General features: G+C 45.9%; 1 protein-coding gene across 1 annotated transcript in view; it reads right to left on the reverse strand.

Annotated features, from left to right (window-relative positions):
- The window catches only part of ZNF462 (zinc finger protein 462), a 130,878-nt gene that overhangs the window by 58,385 nt on the left and 48,406 nt on the right, over positions 1 to 24,087 (reverse strand). Inside the window, 7 exon segments of the mRNA XM_071217080.1 lie at positions 1,779 to 1,970; positions 5,649 to 5,767; positions 8,652 to 8,755; positions 11,669 to 11,833; positions 12,580 to 14,676; positions 14,678 to 18,195; positions 18,723 to 18,971. Of these exon segments, the coding sequence (XP_071073181.1) occupies positions 1,779 to 1,970; positions 5,649 to 5,767; positions 8,652 to 8,755; positions 11,669 to 11,833; positions 12,580 to 14,676; positions 14,678 to 18,195; positions 18,723 to 18,942 (6,415 nt within the window). The 5' untranslated portion in view covers positions 18,943 to 18,971.

The following is a 24,087-nucleotide window of genomic DNA, read 5'->3' on the forward strand; positions in this document are numbered from 1 at the left end:
CCATTTCAGATGAAAGCAATTAATTAAAACCTTTGTTAATAAAAACCTGACAATATAGGTCAAATTATATTTTGTCCTCTGGTTGCAAGATAGCAATCTTTTCCGATGAACAGACTCCCAAGGTGAAAAGGGGACATTTTCTGTATCCTTTAAAGATATACTCTCCTCCCCCAATCCCCACCTCTAGGTTGAGATTGATGTTTTCCTGGAAAACAAAACAAAACAAAACAGGCTTTCACCTACATTTTAAACAATTACAGTATAGTTGAGGAGACAGTGTGCTCAATTCATTAGAAGTCACAGCCATAATAACCAGCCTTCTTTGTTAAGGACAAAGAAGTCCTTCAAGACAGGGAAATCAGTAAGAAGTTGTGATGTTTAACAGTGATTTGCAAAGGAAAGGTCACCAGGTTCTACAACCCAATAAAGGCAGCATCTAGCCTCAGGACTTACCTTTCCATTTCCTCCTACAAGTTGTCTGCTTATAGACCTTAGTAATAAGAATTACTTGTTTACTCTGTTGAGAATCTGATAATTCGACTACTTGACAGGTTGGGTTGTTCCAATCTTCAGATCTTTCAGGATATATGAAGAATTGCTCTTTTTAAACCCTTACATTAAAAAAAATCCAAAATTCACACTTAGTACATACAGTCCCAAAGGCCAGAATTGCAACCAAAGGATGAAAACTACCATTTATTAAGTGCCTACAGTGAGTCAGATACTGTGTTAAGCATTTTATGTGTCCTTTTCCCTATTAATCTCTCTGTTGAGGTAGATATCCTTATCCAATTTTATATAAGAATGGAGTAACCTAAAATTGTCCAGGGAAACACAACTACCATCAAGAGAACTGGGATTCAAATCCAAGCCTTTATTCCAAAGGGTGCATGAACTTGCTAACGTCCTCACAAAATATAAGAGTAGACCTTGGCAGACAGTCAGTTCCCTGACCCCAAAGTATTTAAGCTGGTGCCAGATAAGTGCTTTTTACAGATGCTGGGGATTCAAGCATTGTAAGAGTTAAAATAGAACAGCTCTAACATCTTCTACACCTCTAAGATTCTGTATACTTCCCTCCTCTCCTCAGTACCTGACAAGCTGAGTAATCAAAAAAGGTCTGTTTCTGTTCTGACCCAAATAATAAACCTTCCCTCTGCTCACTAGGCCACCCACCCCTGCAGGTCTCATGGCTGAATTCCTCTCTCCCTATAGCTCTGGGGTCACATTGTCAGTGAGAAGACGCTCTCCACTGCTTTCTGTATTTCCACTGAATTGCCCAAACTGGGCAGTGAAGCCCTCCTTCCAACAGATGCATCCTCCACATTCTTCTGTTAAGAAAGCAGTATGTTACCCTAGAGTATCGAACAACCCAGTCAGACTTGACCCTTGACTTTCCCAATCCTACTTGGAATCTGGTACAGCCAGATTTCATGCCCAACACCCCCAAACACTTCACAGTATGTACTTAAAAAAAATAAGACAGGATATAAATACATGAAGAAATAAAGCTCCATGGACTTCCTTCTTCATTCTTTCTCGAAACCACAAAGTGACCAACATGAGTCCCTCCCACACAAAGATCTGTCCTGGTGCAACAGGCTCTCACTGAGCTCACGTCACCCTCCAACTCCACTTCTATACTATGTCAGCCTTTCCACATTTCTTCCTTCATTTGAACCGTCGTGATTTTCCTCTAGGAAGAATGACTGGCAACCCAAATCCCAGCCCACCTCCACCCTCAGGGGTTCCTTCTGGCGTGGAAGCCCCTTTTTTACCATTGGAGTCTTCAACTTCTTCGGCTGGAGTAGCTTTCTGTGAGGAGTGGTGGACGTGTGAGGAGAGGAGACTGACAATTCGCGGTCGGGGGAGGGTAAGGGCTTTTCCGTGGACCTTGAGGGAGTGTTCCTTCAACTGGCTGATTGTCATGGTGGAAAAGGAGCACCAAGAACATTTGTAGGCGTGTTCTCCTGGGAAAAGACGGTGGTCAGGGCAGAAGAGGATAAAGGGGAAGAGGGGTAGAAGGCAGGGGGCGGAATACAAAATAACATGGTTAGTCACTCTAGACAAGTGCTTCTCAAGCGTCCTGGTGTGTGGGTTTTCATGAACCAACGACCCACCTGTTCCTACAACTACAATGCTCCTTGGGACTGAAACTCTCCGACAAGCCTCATAATCATTTTGTGCTCTGCTTACAAGGATGAAGCTGTGTCTCGATTCCCCAACAGGGAATAAATAAAAGCCAATCGTCTATGATGCCTCCTTCAGAAAGGCTTTACCAATCCTTCTTTCTCGCTCTCCATACTTAGAAATGACATTGTCAATTTTATCATTTGCAAAAACTAATATTCTTGATTCTCAGTCCAAGGATCCATCAGGGACTTCTTACGCAAAAATTCACTCAGTGCAAACTGTACTGTGCTACACACCCTATAGCTTTTATCTTGGATCAGTTCACAAACCTCAGTATGAAGCACCATTTCATTATTCAATCAATAGTGCAGAAGTGGTTAGAAGTAAGTATTTCTCTGAGAGAAAGTTGTGTATGTATAAACATGTGTATGAGTATATGTTCCCCAATATTTTTTAATAAACAATACATTTAAGTAAAAATAAGTTTTTAGTATTTTACCCCAATTATTTTTATATCACTGAAATACAGCACTGATCACAATGACCAACTTAAGTTAGGGTATGATTCACTTTGGCCACAAGTCACCTTGTAAACCAATTATACTTTAGGAACTAAGGGTGTAAAATGGGCATGCTTACATTGCTAGACAGATGTTTGCTCACATGCCCAGTTCAGAAAGCAATTTTGGTTTAATATAACAATAAACTTAAAAACGCTCATGGCCTCAACCCAATACTTCCACTTTTGAGAATCTATACTAAGGAAACATCCTTTATACATGGAAAACTTTAGAAATATGCATTATTTATGTTGGGAAAAAAGGTATGAAAAAATCCCAAATTTCCAACCATAGGGGCAGGATTAAGTAAATGTGGGCATATCCTTTTGCTGAACATCACATCATTAAAATAAATTCTTGAAGAGTTTGTAATAGCAGAAAAAAACATGAATAAATAGATAAGCATAATATATTTTAGATTAAATTATCATTAACAGCTGTTAACAACAACTGTAGAAAAACCAGTTGAAAGGAAATGCATCAGATGTTAACAGCAGTGGTCTTTTGATAAAATTAAGGATGACTGACTATATTTCATTTCCAAATTTCCATTAATAAGCATGTATTGTTTTCTTTTCAAGATTAGGAAGAAAGGAAGAAGAGAAGAAAATATTTTCAGCAATAAAACTTCTGTGGACCAGTGAAAAGGAACTGAGGGCAGAGTCGGTACTCCACAGATTAATCAGATGACCCTTTGTTCTTGCTGAAAACCAGCTGGGATTGGTACTTTTCTGTCACCCCAAATATACTCAATGGCTTTACATGTGAAGGGGGTACAGTATCCCGTACTTTGCATCAAGTCTCTCCTACATGATGACCCTCAGAACTTGCAGGTCCAAGAAAGCTGTAAGAACTATAGAAACAATTCGGTTATGCAACGTACTACAGCACAAGACGATAGAGGATGGATCCTTCAAAGAAGTGGGAGGACCCAGGAACCAAGAATGCCAGTCAGTCCCTCCCAACCATTACAAAGGAGTTAGGCTATTATACCGGTCAGCAGACAACAGTGTTTCCTGATAATCCTTATTCTACTTTTCAATGTTTTTAATGCATACCTGTATGAGCTTTGGTGGGGGGCTGTGAATAGTACAACCTCAGAGAGAATTCAAATCCAGATTATTTGGTTAGCCCACACAACTTTTTAATCTTTAAAATAAAATAAAATCATCCATCTAGAACAGACAAGATCAGGTAAGAGATTTAGAAGATGTACTGGCTTTCTCCAAGCCAAGCCACTCTCTGACTAAGAGCCAGGCATGGAGACCAAGATTCCAAAGCGTGGAGAGAACTGAACTGCACTACTCTCACTCTCTTACCGGATGCTTCCTTCTCGCTAACCACTGACCACAGGAGGCCAGTCTACTCAGTCGGCTCCCAGAACACAAACTTTAGCTCAGTGCCCTGGAGCCAGTGTGCAGTCGCTGGCACTCTTTGAAAGTCCTTCCCACAAGCCGAATCATTTAGCCAACTCCCACTGGTAAAAGTGCTTTTGACGAGGCTGAAGCCTATGGGAAAAACTCACCAGGACGGTGTCCCAGCTGAATACTTTACAAGTTAGAAAAAAATGATTTGAACCTTGAAGCCACTTACTTCATGGACCTGAGGAGAGTTTTCCTGGAGACATAAAAATATTTCAAGATAGAGAAAAGCCCATTTCGCTAATCTCCCTGGCCCATGCCCCACTCACCCAATGGGGCATCTGGGAAGACTTTGGTAATGTTACTGAATTAAGCCAGTTTGACAGGAGTAAACTAAAAAGGGACATAGCTATTATTTCCATGGGATACAAGATGACAAAAAGGAAGGATGGACCCAGGCTCTGGGCAGTTTACTATGGTATTAAAACGAGGGTACAAGGCACAACAGAAGCTAATAAACGAGAAAGGAATTCTGACTGGAAATTTAGCTGAGGAAATCCAAGGATGAGATTTGATTTCTGGAAGGATCTCTGAGAGTTTAGCTAGGTATTCCTTGGCCTCCATTTCTCCAGTTCTGTCTATGCTTGGCCTCTTTGAGGTTGTTAAGACCTCTGAAAGGGCCACAGGCTACCACTGAGTCAGGGCTAAGAATGACACAGGACGTTGTGGAGAAGACCCCCACACTGCTCGCCACTGTCCTTCTCCCTCATACCTCTTTTCTCCCTCAGTGAACTTCCGATTAGCTATCTGTAGGCAAAGGAGAGGGCTACTATGGGTCCTCAACCATATGCAAAGTACAGAAGAGGAGAAAAGAGAGAAGGCAGCATCTTGTCAGTGAAAAAGATAAAGGGTTGTGTTCCTAGTGAATGGGCTGTGCAGCCTTGAGCCGACCGCTGAAGTCCGAGTCCCTGTGTCCTCACCTGAAGCTCAGGGTGACCACACCTATCCCCTATGACTGTCATGAGGATTACACAAGACGATGAATCAACATGTTTAGCGAAGACCCCAATACGTAAGGTTTGATTGTTATAAGGAGAGGGCCAGGAGACGGAAGGAAAGAGCGACAGACACCAGCATAGCTCCTGGCCACGCATGATCCAGAGTCATATCCTAGCCCTGTACAGAAATGTACCTAAGTGCATCCCATGTGGAAGCTTTCACGTCTTGAGTGCCTGGGTCCTTCAAACTTCCCTGAAATTGTAATTTTAGATTAGCTGAGACTCTCTCCAGCAGTTGCAACAATTCTCTGCATTTCCATTAAAAAGGCTAGGTATTTAGAAATGTCTCTGAAAAATGAAAGAATCTAATTTTAACCTGTTAATAGCATGAATCAACTGTGACACAGGTTTTTTGCATCCTTTCGACTTCATTGATTTTATTAGGTTTAAAAAAATGGAACATATAGCCATCTCAAAAATAACCTTCTTCTCATGTGTAGGACAAGAGATTCTTTAAAGAATGTCACCCAATAAAGACCATTAGATTTCCAATTCAGAGAATGCTGAGAACGAGTACATCATGACTACCAACTCACCAGCATGAGCTTTGAGTATATGCGTTTTCAGCCGGCTGTTATAGGAGGACTTGAAGGAGCAGAGTTTGCATCGGAATGGTTTATGGTGTCCATGATGTGTTTGCATATGGCGATCCAAACTTGATGCAGAAAGGAAAAAAAAAAGAAAATGACTAGATTAAAAATTACACGCAACATTTGTTCCTGCCCTTTTCCACAAATTCCATTTATAAGCTATTCGAAGTCCTTTTGTTACTCTCTAGTGATGGCCCTCACACACACAAAATACTAATAAAACTTAAAATGAAAAAGGAGGGGAAGCTAAAGAGCTCAAGAGATCTGTTTGGACTGACAGACACGGCAGTGGTAACACATCCTAGCAGACTCGGGCTTCTGTTCTCCAGAAGCACCACCTCCTGACAATTAGAAAAGGGCATCCCAAAAGAGAAGATAAAATAAGGGTCACTCAAATTTTCCACAACTAAGTGAGGGACGCCTATCAATTAGCCCTTTAACTTATTCAACAACAGAAAGACTAGGAATTAAAGATACATGGCATTTACAAATGCCATGACTGATGTTCTCTCTCTTACCCAATTCCACTTTCATCGTGGACACTAAAATGGAGAAGAGGTTTCAAAGCGATTGACCTACTTGCAATGGACTATCATGCTTCCTGTGTCTTCTAAATATGGAGGCAAAGGGCCAGTGTCTTCAAGTAAATCACATGCTCAAAAAGGCTGGCAGTCCTTTCTACAAACCCAGTCTCATTTGCTGCACACCAGTCTTCACAGAAAACTTATAAGGGCATTATTTAAGAATAATGAACCCACAGTATTTCATATTAATTATTGGCCAAAGAATAATAAGTCTACCAAACAAGATGTGGAAGAAGTTCTCACTGTATCAGTACCCAAGAGAACTAAATTCCATTCTAAATGACTCATATGGGAACGATATTCCTTACCACTTTAACACAGAATTTACTCCTGAACTTGAAAGCAGCATTTTCAATTGCCTCTGGACAGCTCCCTTTGGATGTCCTTTAGCTATCTAAACTCAACCAGCCCTAAATCAACCCATCAGTTTTCCCTCCAAAACAAATTTTCTTCTTCGTTTCCTTATTTCTATAAATAGTATTACCATCCTCCCTGCCAACCAGATTTAAAATCTAGGGGTCATTTGTATTCTTCTTCACCCTGAATCCTCTACATGCAGCCAGATTTTCCAAGTCACGCTGATCCTAGTTCCCTCAATCATCCCCAAAGTTCCATCCTCACTTCCTGGGTCAGCTACTAGAACGGCCTCCTAATTGGGCTCCCCATTTCCTTTTTCAACTCAAGAGCATGGACTTTGAAGTCAGCCTGCCTGGTTTAAATTCCAGCTCTCACTTATTAGTTGTGTGACCTTGGGGGAGTTACTGACCCTCTCTAAGCCTTGTTTTTCACACCCATTAAATGGAGATAATGATACCAGACCTAATGTGGGCTGGTTTTGAGACTAGATGGAGATACTACTTTAAGGTGCCTAGTACAGTGCCTGGCACATAGTAAGACTCAACAAATGTTAGCAATTATGATCACTTTACTTGTTTCAGAGCCTTCATCTTACCAAAAATATAAACTACTGACTCCTAACTCCTGGCATTTCAAGCCAGGTCTCACTTGGCTCACTATTGTCTTCCCTACTTCTCTACATGGAACTTAAGGTTTAGTCAAACTGGACACCAGCTGGTCCCCAACGGAGGCTGGCGTTGTGCGCCTCGAGCTGGCACTCTTGCCTTTTCCTCCCATCTTATGTCCTTTCTAAACTAAGTCCAATCTCTCACTTTAAATGCTCCCTACTCCTCAAAACTTTTCCTTCTTTGAAACTTCAGAGCTATATATGAGAAACCCATGCCTTATTTTGCCAAGTCACCTGCTTCATAGGCCGACTAGATGCCAATGCCCTTAGTGCCTAGTTCACATTCTGTTGATCTTTCAGTGCCCCCGAAAGCCTCCAAAAGGGTGCCTAGCACAGGGTATATTCACATATATAGTCACAACTATTTGTTGAGGTTCTACTATGTGTCAGGCAATGTTAGAGATGCTGGTCAATAAAAATTTATTGAATCGAAGAGAATTATACCAGTTTCTTGCTGGTATGTGGCTCCAATAACAAAAAACTAGACATTAAGCTCCATATAATAAGAGTTTATAACCCATCCTAACTTTTATAGAAACATTGCCTCCTCCTGCATCTCAACAATGACTAACTAGCACTGTATCTTTTTAAGATGCAAACAGTCCATCATTTACTTCCAATTATCATAAAAATAAACAGCATGTCAATCTTACAGTCACCTTTCATCCAAGCATGTCAGAATACATTATTGAATATTTACCTCTCTTTTATACAGTTGAAAGAAAAAAGCCAATAAAAGGTTATGTCTCCCCAGAACCGTCTCTCTCTCCCTAACCCCTCAAAAAGCTTTACACAGCTACCCCAAACTTCAATTCCAATGCAGTGATGGGCAACAGGAAGCTCCCTTCCCTCAACTTCCCTGTAATTTGAGTGACTCTTTGGTGTCCATAAACTTTACCCTGGATGGTCTTTTTTAAAATACCAAGAAGTGATTCTTTGGTCACACGGATTAACAGTCCTAATCTTAACTCTTTAGTAACTCGGTTTCTCAAGCAGAACTTTAGTTCCCCAATGCTGATCAGGTTGTGGATGAATACGTGGTAGATCCACCTGTAAACCTGTCTACGTCTTGGCTCTCCCTTGTGCACATCATACAAAGACCTCCAATTCCTATTTACAAAAGGGCCACACTTGCCACATCTCACGGCACCCAAGCAAGCTCCTGTTCTTAGCCCCACTTTACAGGTGAAGTGACCGAGGCTCCTAGTAACCCAGTAACTAAAGGGCAGGCGTGAAACCCCGAGGGGGGTCTTCTGACCCCTGCGTTTTCTGCTCTACGTAGCTGCCTTGCGCCAGGACGCCTCTCCCACTTCCCACCTGCCGCCACCGGGCAGCACTTACTTGTGCCTGAAAGCAGAAACAAAGGAGCAGTACTGGCAGCTGTACTTGTCCTCGCGGGTAAACATGGCCAGGGCCAGGTGGCTCCTCTCGTGAGAACGCAGCCCCTGCATGGACATCAGCACCCTGTCACATTGACTGCAATGGTAGCCCCCCGGCCGGGTCTCATCCTCCAACATTCCATCAAGCAAGCAGTGTTCACCATCCACCCGGTCCACCAGGGCACCGCTGGCATCTCTGGCTGCTTCCAGTCCATCCAGGAACAAGTGGGAAGGGTCTTCGGCCTCCTGCTAAGAGAACCACACACACACACATGCCCCACCAACAAAATAAATATCCTCCATCATTGGCCCGGGCTTTCCTCCTCTCCCTTCATTCTCCCAAACACATCCACACTTCCTGCCAAAGCTTCCTCCCATCCTCTCCAGCTCCACCGAAAGGGAGGGCAAGCTCGACTGCCCTTCTTCACGCAGTGGCGGTGGTTTGAGGGCAACGCGCTCAGACCCAGGTCGAGGTTGCCTGGGAAATGTCGGGATGGGGGAGGGAACTCTTCCCTTTTGAAGACCACTTTGCTTGATTATGCCTAAAAAGGTAAATTCTGACATGATAAATTCTAAACACTCCTAAAAGGGAAACTCAAACTGAGATGCCACCTAAATGGGCAGAAAGATGGGTTAGGGCTACAGCTCGGAGAAAAGAAAGGAAGGGAAAAAAGCAGGACCAGCTTTGGCATCTAGGAGCCTTGGACCATCACTTGAAAACAAAGCCAAGTGAATGGCTTCTGCCCCGCTGCCCCTCTACTCGCTGCCCCAACCCGCAAGCAGTGACTTCACCCCTTGACCATGGGTTGCTGCTCAATCAATTCAAAAATGAAGAAGCAGTCTGATCTCATGTCACCCATTTTTTCAGGTGGCCCCTTGGATTTCTGATTGTGCAAGCAAAGCTGCTCTGTCTCCCTCACATGGTTCCAGTAAAGAAGCCCAAGACACAGCACAGCGTGTGGATGAAGATGACGCTGCTGCCCCAGGGTGCCACTGCTCTGCAGATAGATAGAAGGCTTCAGTCTTCAAGGAAGAAAAGCAGAAGCTTTTCCCTGACCCTAAATTGGCAACACAGGAAGCAAAAGCAAGAAGAGCAGACGACAGGAATCATTCAGGGATCCAGAGAGAAAGAGTAAAGCCCTGAACTAACTTACGCGCTCAAAAATGATAAGTGCTGAGCACTATCCTGGAAGCTAGGGATGGTAGCTGGGTCAAAAATGGAAATACTGGCTGCTATTAGGATGATGATGTTTACAAGAGGCAGCCTAATAAAGGTCAGGGGAAACGGGGGAGGCACGTGTCAGCAACATGTGGAAGAGGGAATGGAGGAGACAAACCAGGTCCAGGAACTGTCAGGGTCAACTCTGACTTGAGGGCGTTTAGGTTTAGACTGAGAATCTCTTGCACTTCCCAGAGGACATAAAGAGCAATGGAATTAAGTTTCTAGGCTTGTTCAAGCTGAGAAGTAAAAGACAGATTCTCTTGCACTTTCTGTACCCTCAGCTAGATGAGGACAATAAGATGTTAGGCTGTGGGAGGAACGGAGGACGACAGTAACAGCACCCACTTCATTCCTCTCCAGCGCTTGGAAAACTACAACTCAATAACAAAAAGACAATCCAATTAAAAAATGAGAAAGTCTTAAATAGATATTTCTCCAAAAACAGATACACAAATGACCAAAAAACACATGAAAATATGCTCGACATCATTAGCCATCACGGAAATGCTAACCAAAACACGGAGACACCATTTCATACCCATTAGAATGGCTACTGTTAAAAAAAAAAAGGACAACAAGTGTTGGACAGAATGTGGAGAAATAAGAACCTTTATGCATGTAAAATGGTTCATCCACTGTAGAAGACAGTTTGGTAGTTCCTGAGAAAATTAAGTAAAATTAATTACCATAGGACCTGGCATTCCCACTTCTAGGGATATACCCCAAAGAATTGAAAGCAAGGACTCAGATACTTGCACACCAATGTTCATAGCAACATTATTCACAATTGCCAAAAGATGGAAGCAACCCAACCGTCCATCGACGGATGAATGGCTGAACAAAATGTGGTATACTCATGCGATGGGATATTATTCGCCATGAAAAGGAAAGAAGTTCTGACACATGAACCTTGAAGACATCATGTTGATGAAATAAGCCAGACACAGAGTAATGTCTCCGTATGATCTCACTGATACGACTTAGGCAGAATACAAATTTGTAAAGTCAGAAACTAGAACACAGGTTACGAGGGGCCAGGTAGGGTTGGGAAATGGGGAGTTAATGTTTAACTGGTATGGCATTTCTTGATTGGGGTGATGGAAAACTTTTGATTATGACTGACGGTGATGGAGGCACAACTCTCGGGAAAGGAATTAACACCACTGAATTATATATTTCAAAGTGCATAAAGTGGGAAATTCTAGGCTGTATGTAAGTTGCCAGAAAAGAAAATAGAACCTTAAAAATGTCAACTATGGGCCACAGTTAATAATATAGTTATATTGTTTCCTCAGTTGTAACGAAGATGCCACACTAATGCAAAATGTTAATAATAGGGAAAACTGAGTTTGGAGGGGTAGGTGGGAACACTGTACTTCCTGCACAATTTTTCTATAAACCTACTATCACTCTAAAAAAAATTTAAAAGTTTGGGCAACTTGCAATCAGCCAGTGGGTCTAAATGCAGAGTTAGAAAGATAACCTGAAGCCTTCTGCACAGAGAGGGCCGGCCCTTCCGTTTCCACCCAACTATCCTCGTGCAAGGAAACCAGATGGAAATGCAACCTTTTCCCTGAGGAAAGATGAGGAAGGTCCAACCTGTAAGGAAATCAAAACAAGCCAAGGCAATGCAAGCAGAACTCAGGAATGCCCACCTTCCGAGATTCCCTCTCCCCAGCGGCGTGAAACAGTGGGCTAATAAGTAACCGGAATTGCTCACACACAAGAACGCTCACGGAGACCTTCGTTGCTCTCACCTTCACGGCGGCGGACACAGCCGGGACACTGCCGTACTGCACGTGTTTGCGGAGGTGATTGCAGATGGCTCGGAGCGTAGGGTGCACTTCCACGCAGAATTTGCATTTGTATCCCACCACTTTCCTCTCCTTGATCTTTGGCACCTCTTCTAAGTGACCAAAAGGCTGGTAAAACACAGGGGTAGTAGCCATCAGTACTCATTCCTGCAACTCATGGACATTTATTATCTTACAGCAGAGTGCGGGTTAAACCAAGGGAGATGCACATGAGTATTTTCACACACAAATTCTCAGAGTCTGCTGCCTGCTACACAAAGTCTCTGGAACCCAAAGTTTCAACTCGTAAAGACGATGTCTGTGTGGAAGCCTCATCTTCACTGCCACCGAGTTATCGGTTTTCAAACCCATTTCGACTATGCAGAAGTGAGGTCGCATAGCCACGCCATTAACGAACTTCTTGGGAAAAAGGGGGAAAAATCTCCTGCTTAAGATGTTAGGTTCAAGTAGCAAACCCTGAAGACCGAGGCATGGCTGCGGAGGGCTAATGATACCCAGAGACCCCCCTCCCACACCCACCCCCACTGCCTTATGCAAGAATGCATGTGTTGCCATACAACCAGCCTTCACATAAGGCCGCTTGGCAGCAAGAAATACGCTGAAACCACCCCAAACCTCCCCTGGGGAGCCCTGGGAGGAGTCCGAGGGCGGGAGAAAGGGGAACGGGACCGTGGAGAGGGGAGAGCACAGAACGGGAGATAATCAAGCTCGAAATGTTTAATTGACTTATTGAGCGCTCTGGCAAGCTAAGTCACTAGGAAGCCTGCAGCAGCTTGGCTGGCAACGAAGAAGTGCATGTGGGCACCAGTGATGAGAGGCCTCCTGGGGGAAGGGAAATCAAAACATATCCTTACCCTCTCTTGTTTGAAATCTGCAAAAGCACCATCTGCATATTTCTGCTTGCTCAAAAGCTGTTTCCTCCTCTCCTGACGTTTGGCACGCTTCTGGAATTCCTCATTGTGAATGTTCAAGTGTGAGGTCAGCTCTGCCGTGCTTTGCAGTTTGCTATCGCAGTGCTTGCACTGGTAGGTGGAGCTCTGCAGGCGGGGGCCGGCGCCCAGGATGACGAAGTCCCTCTTGAGGTCCCGGCTGTGGTGGTCCGTGTAATGCATGCACAGAAGCTCGGCCGTGCTGAAGGAGAGCCGGAAGCACTTGATGCAGCGGAACGGCAGCCACTCCATCTCCTGCGCCTCGCCGTCCAGCTCAGCTTTCTCAAAGCTGCCCCTCTCCTCCTCTTCCACCAGCGCCGGCCTCTCGTGCTCGTCAGCGTACACAGCGGTGAAGTAGCCCCCCAACTTGCTGGCGTGCTGCTTCTTGGGGAACACCCCCGGGTGGCGCTTCATGTAGTGGGACACGATGCCCTTCTTGCTGAAGGACTGGAAGGAGCACAGGGAGCACTTCTTCTTCTCCACGGCCCGCCGGAGCTCCTCGCTGAGCTGGGGGGAGTCGTCCTTGGGCGGGGACGGGATGATCACCTTGTTGGGCTTGTCGCTGATGGTCCTGGAGGCGGCCAGGCAGTGCGTGTAGTAGGCGTCGATGTCGTGGCGCTTCTGGTAGTGGGCCGCCAGCCCCTTGCGGATGGGGTTGGTGTAGGCGCACAGGGCACACTTGAAGAGGTTGTTCTTGCCCTCCGGCTGGGCGCGGACGTTGTTGTGCTTGATGCGGTAGTGCCTGGCAATCCCCTTCCTCGTGGAGCAGAAGTACTTGCAGAGCTGGCAGCGGAACACAGTGTGGGAGACCAGGTGCGAGGCGGAGAAGTGAGACGTGGACACAGGCTCCTCTCCCACGTCCTCCTCGGTCACCGAGACCTGGGAGGGGCTCACTTCAGTGGTCAGCTCGGGATCGAGGGAGACCGGCAGCTTCGGGGGCGACTGGGAAAAGACATCAAATTCCGGCTGATTGTGATACTTCTCGTAGTGGATTTTGAGTTTCTCCAGTGTGCCGTGCGTGTACGGACACAGCTTGCACCGGTAGGCTCCGTACCCTTGCTTGAAAATCCTGCTCGTCTCCTCCACGTCGTTCTGGGACATGTCGGCAGACTGCTCCACGTCGTGCACAAAGTCCTCGGCGGTCACCTTGACGGACGGGTGTCGCTTCTGGTAGTGGGTCAGGACGCCGTGGATGCGGGTGTTGATGTACGGGCAGTGCCGGCACTTGTAAACGGCCCCCGGGTTGATGTCGATGTCCTGGGCGAAGTCGGCGGCCTTCACTTTCATGCCGGGGTGCTTCTTCCCATAGTGTGTGAGCAGGCCGTGCAGGTTGTTGTACTCGGACTGGCACACGGTGCACTGGTACGGGGTGGAGGAGATGGCGGGGTTGGCCGAAGTCAGCTGGATGGTCTTCTCCGGGGACAGCCGGCCGTCGTCTGGGCACTCGGTCTCCTGCTCCGTGAGCGGGGCAGGCAGCTGGTTTTCACAATTCAGGGGGCCCAGCAACTCTTCGGACGGGAGGATGGGCTTCTCAATGCCATCTTTCTCCTTGATGATGTCCAGCAGCACTGACTCGTCGCCGTTCATGGCCCAGGGATGGAATGCTTGGTAGTGATTGGTGATGTCCCAGATGGAAGAGGCTTCGAAGACACAGTCCCTGCACCGGTAGGTTTTGGCTTCAGCTGGCATCGCGAGGGAGGGAGGGGAGGGGTCCGGCCCAGCCCAGAGTTTGGTGGCCATGTAGGTATAGTCAACGTAATGCTCGGGATGCCGCCTCTGGTAGTGGAGCAGCAAACCGTTGGGCTCCGTATGCGAGTAGATGCACCACTCGCAGTGGTAGCCCGCTTCTATCGAACCGTCCAGAAACGCCCACCGCATGATGGACGTGACTGTGGCCTTCAGGGCAGGGTGGTCTTTCTTGATGTGCTTCCTCAGTGCATAAAAGTAGGGGGAGGTATAGGAGCACTGCCTGCACTTCAGTGCGCGGAGCTTCGCCTTGTCCCGCTCCACGGCGGACGGGGGGGACGAGCACGCAGCTCGCGGCCTTCTTCTGGTTGCGATCGCAGAGGCTCCGGATGGTGGCTGTGTGCTGCCGGATCACATCCGCGTTGGCCTTGAAGTCCCGGTGCTTCTTCTGATAATGGATGAGGACGCCTTTGACCGTCCGGTTCCCGTAATCACAGTGCTGGCAGAAGAACATCTCGTTCTCCACAGGAGGCGCATCTCTCTCAGAGCTGCTTCGGTTCAGCTGTTGCATGGGGGCGGGTGGCCGCGGGGAGCCTTGGGGCCCCTCGGCCCCTCTCATGATGGCGGCCGTGGGAGGAGCCTGTCTGATATATTTGGCAGTAACCTTTATCTCTGGGTGTCTTTTCTGGTAGTGGACAAGTACCCCCACAACTGACCGATTGCTGTAGGAACAGTGTTTGCAGTAGTAAAGCTCAGTACTGAGGTCTGGTGGCGGGGGTTGTGGGGGGGGTGGGGAACCCATGTTGGATATTTTGGGAGACATTGGAGCACCCACCTCAAATGATAACTGAGAAAGGGCAGAGCCCCTGTCCACAGACACCATTCTCATGGTTTTCTGGATCCTAAAGTAGGAAGCCTTTTCTTCGGGGTGTTTCTTCTGATAATGGACCAAGACAGAATGCATGTTGGGGCTCGCGAACGAGCAAACGTCACAGTCGTACACGACAACGGTGCTGACCGAAGGGTCTTTCTGATTTTCACATTCTGGAGAAAACGTCTTCGAAGGAGTGCTTTTATTAAAGGCGGCTGGCATCCCACCGCCACGAGCCACGGGAGTGGATGTCGCCATGCTCTTGGGCGCGGAGTTCAGGATCTCCCGCAGGGTCTGGGATTCGGTGTTCAGCCCTTCCTGCTGCTCCACGACGTAGCTGGAAAATATCATGGCGTTGTTAATCTTCACCGTGGGGTGCATTCTTTGGTAATGCGGCATCAGGCTTCTCACGTTTGGGCTCGTGTACGAACAAAACCGACACCGGTAGATCAGGTCCGAGTGGTCAAAGTTGAGGACGTTCATGGCTTCGGGGTGGTGCTCGCCGTAATGCTGCTGGAGGTCTTCGAAGTTGGTGTAGTCGATGTAGCACTCCAGGCACCTGTACACTGCGCTGTGGTCGTTGGGGTCCAAGATGTACCTGAAGCTGAATTTGATGTACGGGTGCATTCGCTGGTAGTGGGTGCTGACGCTCCGGGCGGATTTGTTGTTAAAGTCACAGTGCTTGCAATAGTAAAGCCTTCCAGAGTCGCTAAAGTCTGCGCCGTCGTTGTTGTGCTCGGTTCCGTAGAGAGGAGGCTGGGTGTTCAGCAGAGCCGTATTGGAAACCTGGTGATCTTTCATATTTGTGGATGAGCCGTAATAGTCCTCCTCGTCCTCAGACAGCGTGAGCTCGATCTCAGCCCCGTTGGTGGCGTTATAATCGTGGGCGACGTTTCGGAAGCTGGGCTCCTTCTGGGGCTCGCCGGCGTCTCTCGCCCAGATCTGTTGGGCGGCGAAGGACGTGGGCACCTCCATGATGGGTTCCGGGGGCTCTTCTTCCCGGTCCAATTCGACCTCTATCTCCACTTCGTTGTCTTCCTCTTCCTCCTCGTCGTCCTCGACGTTGATCACCGCATCTTCCTGCTGTTTGGTTTGGTTGATTTTGCTCTGCAGGTTGCTTGCTATCTCGTCAATTCTGGTTCTCTTCTTCACGGGTGACAAATCGAGAGGAAAGTCGTTAGCGAGCTTCCTAGAGGCCTTGGCTACAAAATTGTTCTTGGAGGACAAGCCAAGAATTGAGGTCTGACTTTTCTTCACAGTGTTGCTGGAAGAGGGGTGGCTGTCGGTCTCGCTTTCCAACGGCAGGCTTGAGGGCTGTCCCTCGAATTTTGGCAAGTTGTCGCAAAACGAGTGTTTGTGCTGCTGATGGACCCTTAGCCCTTTCAGAGTCGTGGTGGAGTAATTACACATGGTGCATTTGTAAGGGTGCAGGGGCGGAGCTTGCGTGGGTGGCGGTGGCTGCTGGGTGGGTGGCGGCGGGGGCTGCGGCTGGGGTGGCACCTGATGGGGTGGCTGTAGCTGTGGCGGCGGTGGCTGTGGCTGCAGCTGGGGTGGCGGGGGTGGCGGTGGTTGCGGCGGCTGCTGCTGCGGCAAGGCCTCCAACAAGACCCCCGACTTCCTGCCATTGATGCTCAAGCTGTCGAAAGACACTACGCCTTCATTCAGCGAGGAAGGAATGCTTTCACTCTGGGAATTCACAGCATCCCAATCTGATGTTGTACCCGTGTGACACTGTTTGTGAGCCCCAAGTTTTAAAGAGCTCTTGCAAGTAAATGGACATTCGTCACATTTGTAGACCGCTGTCTTTCCAGATAAGTGGATGTTTTCAATGTGACGGGAGATGCTACGTCGATGCATGGTGAGGAAAGGGCAAAAGGGGCACTGGAACCTGTTCATGAATCTTCTAAACGGTATCCCCTTGGTCTCCAGTAACTTGTTGCCATCTGAGCCCATCAGCTGCTCTGCCGACATGCCTGACGTCTGGTGATCCAGAGAATTTAAACCGTTCTCACTGTCGATTTCATTTAACTCTTCATCCGAACTAGAATCGTTTAGCATGCTGTTCGTTTCCAGGTCAGCGGAAGAATTCGTCATGTCAGCCATTCCATAACGGGATCTCTCTGCCAAGTTCACGAGGCCAGAATTGTGAGGTGACTTCGGCTTCATCTGAGGGTAAGACATGGGAGAAAACTTGGAAGCTGACGAAGAATTGGGTCTCATGATGGAGTTGCCGATGGAGCCCCTGAAGTTGGAGACGTTAGCGTTGGGCACCTCCCGGCTTGCAGCATTCATGGACAGATAGGTGGAGTTGGGAGTGGGGCTGGGGGCACTTTTGGGCTGCGCTTCTGGCAGGTTAGTCCCTTCTTGTTGCTGTCGGAGGCTGGAAAGGATCTTGACCATGCTGCGGTGTTTCTTCATCATGTGGTCACACCAGCGTTCTCGGCGGGGTGTCTGATAGCTGCACCATTCACAGCAAAAGTTGCCTCGAGACTTGGTCAAAGGCTTGACCATGGACTCCAAGATACTGCGCTCTACGACCTCCGCCGGCAGCTCCTTGCAGGGGTCCTGCAGGGACATGGGAGGAACCACGGGGTCTGGCATTGGTGCAGGGGTGGGGGGAAGAGCAGCGGTCTCCTTCAGATTGTTTTTGTGGTACATCTTCTGATGTTTAATTATTCTTGCCCTCCTCGGTGACTTGTATGTGCAAAACTGGCAGGAAAAGACCTTTCCGAATCCCTCGTGCATCATGATATTATAATTTAAGGATCCTGGAACAGGGGGTCCCGCCGAACCCCCTTCGACTTGAGCTCCATGAACCTTCCTAGTGTGTTCTATGAGGAGGTTTTTTGACCTGAAGTAGCGTACGCAGAACTTGCATTGGAAAAACTTGTTTGTTGGTTTGGGATTAGGGGCAATATGCTGACCGTAATATCCTGGACTGTGGCCATAGTAACTTCCGGTCCCCAATGCAGTTGCATTTTGACCTAGAGAAAAAGCATAAGGCAAATAGGAGGAGAAAAGGAAAGCAAAAGAGAAGTAAGAAATTCTGGCATGCAGATCGGTTCCATTTCAATTATTCTTCAATAATAAATATCACATTCAGAATGCCTAACATCTCAAGATGAGGTCCTGAACAGTATTCACAAAACATTAATGAACATACCTATATTGCCCCTTCTCACCAATAAGAAAGCAGCATAGAGCTTTAGATATAATGCTCTCCTTATTTCCAAAAATGTTCCAGGTAGCTACAAAAATATTAAAGTTCTAGAACTTCTCAAGGTACTACCCTGTTCTCAAAATGCAACGGAAATGAGGAGACATGAGGAAGCTGAGAGGACAACAGCTGAAGGTATTTAAGAAGGAAGACACGTTGCCCAAACCACACAAATGGCTCACAAAGGGCACGAAACTCAGAGTAAAAACCAGGCAGGTCAAGAACCACAGCTACCGGCTGAAAATAAAGGAGAGCCTGGAAAATAGATCAGATGGGCTAGGTGTATAGATTTACCTGACAGATCCTCCGCGATCACAAACTCATCCTTTATGGAAGAAAACTCCACCTCTGTCTGATTACCGGCGTTCATGGACCCGGATCGTGGCTCATTAACATTGTCCTCGGCGACATCAGTTGGCTGCAGAAATGCCGTGTGGACATCCTGAATGTGTGCCTTGAGATCTTCATAGGATGGGGCTCGGAAGTCACAGCCATCACACTGAAGCACCTCCATGGTCGGGTCTACCCTCTCACATTAGGAACCTGTGGCAGGACGCAGAACAAAACATCTTAAAGACAGCGCGAAGCACACACCAGCTGAGGGGCCGCCAGTCCCTGAAGGGAGAACCTGCTGAAAGAAATGACTCTCGGAACACTGGCCAAAGAGGACAATCAGGCCTAATAGGAACGGTGGCCTTGACTTCACTAACTTCAAAGAAAAAGACAGGTAAACTTTCTCTGGCTTGATAAATATACCTTCAAATTAAGGAAATTCTTCAAAAGTTTTAATAGTTTCTGAATTTCTCAACAGGATTCTGATTTCTCAGTTAATATCGCCTTGCCTCTGCCTTTAGACTCATTCTGAACTAGAATGTTCTCAGAAGACGTCCACACAGAAGAGAAGACAAAATTTAATCTTCATTAGATGTTTTAACATCACACTGTTGTCTTATCACCAAATGGTCAAACTGTATTGACTATCGGGAAAGAGATTTATAGTTTTTATCATTTTAATATCTTAACTGGTATCGGGGTACAGCTCTTTCCTCCCTTCCCCAAACAATTTAGTGTTCTTTTCCTCATGAGCTAAATCTAAATGGTTATATGCTCTTTTACTAACCTACCAATTATAACCTAACAACTTCTCCATTCTAATTAGGTCACAAAATATTTCTCATGAGAGTCTCAAAAAACCGGCTTTAGGTAACAGTCCAGTTTCTAGTTCAAAGTGGCACTTAGGTGCCTTGAATTTACATGAAGGCAATAGAAAGTCACAGTTCCGAAGAGGAGCTTCTTAGTCAGGACTTCACCTTTGCCCACTTCTCTCCTTTGCAAAAGTACAGTGCATATCTGGACCCAAAAAGCTGTAAACCTGGTGCAGAATAAAGCAAAACTTGCCCAACTACATACCTTCATCCTGCCATTTACTCTGTGACTGAAGTATATAGAAAGCTCGGTTGGAAAAGTCCCACCATTAAGAAGGTAAAAATGTATTCAAAAGGTGTAGTTCTTCCTATCTTAATATATAGGAAGTAGAGATACCCAGTCATTAGCTTGATGAGGGAGTTCCTTCATTAAGCTCACCACACACTCTCCTGAGTCATTGTAATCTAGAACCATATGTCCAAGAGCTAGTTGTAGCCAAATCCATTTCATGATGCAGCTTTCTATCCTTCTATTGTAAGCGATAAATGATTTCTGCAGGAGGCGCAAAGTCCAACAGTTGTATGTCAATGTAGTGAAAGTAGCCACTGCATGAGGATTTTCGATGAAAGCGTGCTCCTCCTGAGAGCCTGCTAAAATAACTTCTGGCAAGTTCAGCTCTGGACAGGCTGAGCTTGCAGAGTGAGGCACAGATATTTACCTTACTCTTCTTTCACACGGCAATTTATCCTTTTTCAATAAACATTGAACTGGGCACCAGAGTCTCTTCAGCTAACTAAGTCTCAATATTCCAGATACACAAGCTTTTATGTCTAAGCACCAACCCAAATTGTGTGGAAGAGGTTGCTATCAGCTCTGGATCAAATTACAGCAGTCACCGAGGCCCCACCCCACTTCTCCTTTCGCACAGTCCATTAGACCTGAAAACAAATTTTTCCATGGTGCAGACAACTCCCGCATTTAGAACACTTCACAGAAAAAAAGCAGATCATCCAGTGTTGCACGCCCCATCCCCCAAGCTTAGTCCTTTCATCTCAGCCAAACAAGCCACAGCTCTGCTGAATGTGTTTATCACACTTTCAAGAGATAGGAGCTTCTGCGTCACCGAAGCTCTAAGACTCACTAAGCTGCCCTAGTCCTCTGAGCTTTAGGAGCAGCCATTTTAGCTCAGAGCTTCTCCTCTCTGCACAACATGGCTTCTCTTGGCTTCTGCTAGGCTGACAGTCAGAAATGAATGCAAGAAGAGCAGACTGGGCTCCTCCGAAGCTCTTCTCTTCCCAACAAAGAATTCGCTGTTTTCATTTCTTTCCGAAAAGCAGCACCTTTCTCCTCCTCAAATGTCATTCACCAAGATCTCTGAAGGTTCCTTTATTCCATGATTGATAGGCTTGCTCGTTAGTCCCAGCAGAGCACTGGGTAGAGCAAGACGACCCTGGACCAGACCTTGTTCTACAGCAGGGTTTGGGGGTGGGGTGGGGGGACCTCCAGAATGCCTTGACTTCTTGGGAGTCGTCCTTCCACACACATGAGACAGACCATCTGACTCTGCTTGCCAGATTCCAAAGTCTAATGACCTTTGTTAATCACCAGCCAGTCTGTCTGCATCAGCAGACCCTGCCAACAGACACACCCTTCAACACAAAGGCTGTAGCTATTCCTTTTAAAAGAAGTTCTCTGAAAGCTCCATTGTGCAGCCGAGAGGAAAACAAAATCTCTTCCCTTCAAAACTTCAAGCCTTTAGAAATAAAGCAACAAAAGGCTTTCTGCTGGGTGTCTTTTGGAAACTTTGAGCCTGGTTTGCACAACATCAACAAAAATTACTACGGTTCTGCACAAGGAAAGCAGGGCACCTTCGGAATTAAGTCATACACCAGAGATGAAATTCATCTCTCTACTCAGTTCTCTAATATCTCGACATCTTCTGAAACGATTATCAAGGATGCTAACTTCACTGGATGCAAACACAAACCAACAGTCTCCTTGTTCTGCTACAAAGGAGATTAAAGGGTTAGGAGATCAGAAAAAAAAAAAAAACCCACTGATTTGGAAAAAGAAGAGATGATGAAAGTGATTTCTAATGGGTTCTAGCTTTCATGTTGTCGCAGGCTCTACCTCAAAAAATAGCTCAGAGCCTTAGAAGAGGTTAATCTCCAGGCTGCCGAGAGAACGAGCGTCAGGTACAGCTAACTGGCCTCCAATTTGATGTTTTCTCCAAGTACTGAAATGAGGATGTAGCCTACTTTGAAAGTCCTTTTGCCTTTGTGTACACCTTTCTCCTGAAGACACTGACAGAAGAAGAAAACAGAAATTACCAGCACGGCTTAAATAATCAAAGAAACAGAAACTTGACATATTTATGAGACTGTGGATGCACACCCGGGGAAGAAGTAAGAGTGGGAGGGAAGCAGCGAGCATGGAAAGACAGAAACAAAGAGAAGTGGACCCGACGATGACCCATCCATCAACAAAGAGTGTGTTTTCGCAGCAGATGGTAATCCTCAGAGAAACCAACTACGAGAAAAACTGACGAGGACTCAGCTCTGCAGATTTGACTGCTCATCAACCCAGAAAGGCAGCAACTCAAAGAGGCTAAACTAGACGTGGATCTGCAACAAAACGATGATTGAAAGTTAAAAGCCTTGATCTCCTATCTACTTACTTGCATTTAAAAATACTGTGAGAATGAGATTAGCAGTATTTTTTCCTTACGAAATCAGCAGAACCAAAAGCAGAAGAGGAAGCTTCTGAGTGAACTAAAAAGCAATGTTGTTTCAAAAGGCAATGAGATGAATCTACAAATCAAACAGGAGCCCTCATCCCCATACCCCCAATAGGCAGTATTTCCAGACTCCTCTAGGTCCAACACTGGATGCTGAAACTCCGAACACCACCCATGATGATGCCGCTAAGTGGATGCAGATTAATTCTGGAACAAACAACCCACCACCTAATGTGACTAGTCCTCCCAACATGAAACCCCCAGACCATTTGAATTATTTGTTACACTTACTATTGCTTATTATCACTTGTTGATTCATTCAGTTTATGCTGATAATTTGGGAATTTCAAAATGTGGGGCTTTGACAGGAAGCTCAAAATCCAATTGGTCAGTGTTTGACAAACCCTTGAAAACCTATTTCAAGAAGGTCCCGAGATGCTAATAAAGATTTGTAATACACACAAGGGAATGGGGAAAAGGAAATTATGGACACAGACTGCTCTTTCTCAATCTCAAGTACACCAATTTGAATTTCTAACGTCAGTTGCTGGGCTCAGAATTTCAGGCATCCATTGTGCCTTGGTTTTCCACCTGTGAAGGTGAAAGGAAATAACAGCTTCCTCGTGTGTCCTTCCAACTCACTGCTCAGATGGAACTGGAGAGGGGAGGCATCCTTGAAGTTTCATGGCATTCTCAAAACCCTGTCACCATCAACACTGGCCTGGGACCATAAACGTGGTCCTCAAATCAAAATCCCAACTGTATCCAGTAAGTGTCCAAATTAAAACACACAGGCCCTGCCTGGGTCTAACCTTTCCTCTTACTGAAAGACTGCAGACCAGAAATAAAGCTGTGAAGCACCACAACCACGTGATTCAGCAGCAACTAATTATAACCTTTAAAGTCTCTGAGAACCAGAACCAGAAACACCTAAGGTGCTTTTCTTCTGTCCACTCCAGAAACCTAGCTTCATTTATCAGACATTGAACTTCACTGTCCTGCTGAATCATAATTCCAACAGAAAGTTTTAGTTAGTACCCTTGTGTGTGTTTTCTTATTTTCCTTTCTTATGAATGGAAAAACCAATTCTCCAAGGGCAGGTAATGGAATGCAGAAACTTTGGAATATTTGAACTAGAAAAACAGAATAATCAGGAACCTAGAGGCCATTTAAAAATGCATTTAGAGAGCAGAAACTGTTGATATGATTAGGTCAGAGTGCTGTGGGGTCTGTTTGGAGATTGATATTTCTAATGATAAAGTCCCAGGACCACTGGGTGGGAAGGTGGATACATAAGAATTTATATTCTGAGGATGAAAAATGAAAGAAAAAAAAAATCACCAACTAATGCACTTGTGAATTTAGGGTTGCTACTAGAGCAATAAAGGGATGTTGTATTTCACTATTAATCATTTGCTTTTATCACGGCCAAAGTGGAAGCTCTAATAATTTCAAAATCCTTCAAAGAATCTTTTCAAAGAGTACTGGATGGAATCTCCTTCAAGAACAGTCATTATGGAATCAAACCTACAAATGTAAATACAGAATGTCCAATCAAAAAATATATAAAGTAATTAATTTTCTTGATTTAATTTGGACTTAGATATGGGCATATGCACTCCAATTTTAATAGGAGCTCTGCTAGGGACATACGTACTGTTTCCAGGTCCCTGTTTTTTTTAAAAAAACAAAACAAAACAACAAACCAGCAAAATAAACCAATAAAGAACCTCTGGCAACAAGCTACCTCCATTGATCCTACAGCATTTGGTATGG

This window comes from Dasypus novemcinctus, chromosome 8, assembly GCF_030445035.2.
Source record: "Dasypus novemcinctus isolate mDasNov1 chromosome 8, mDasNov1.1.hap2, whole genome shotgun sequence".
Classification (NCBI taxonomy): Eukaryota; Metazoa; Chordata; class Mammalia; order Cingulata; family Dasypodidae; genus Dasypus; species Dasypus novemcinctus.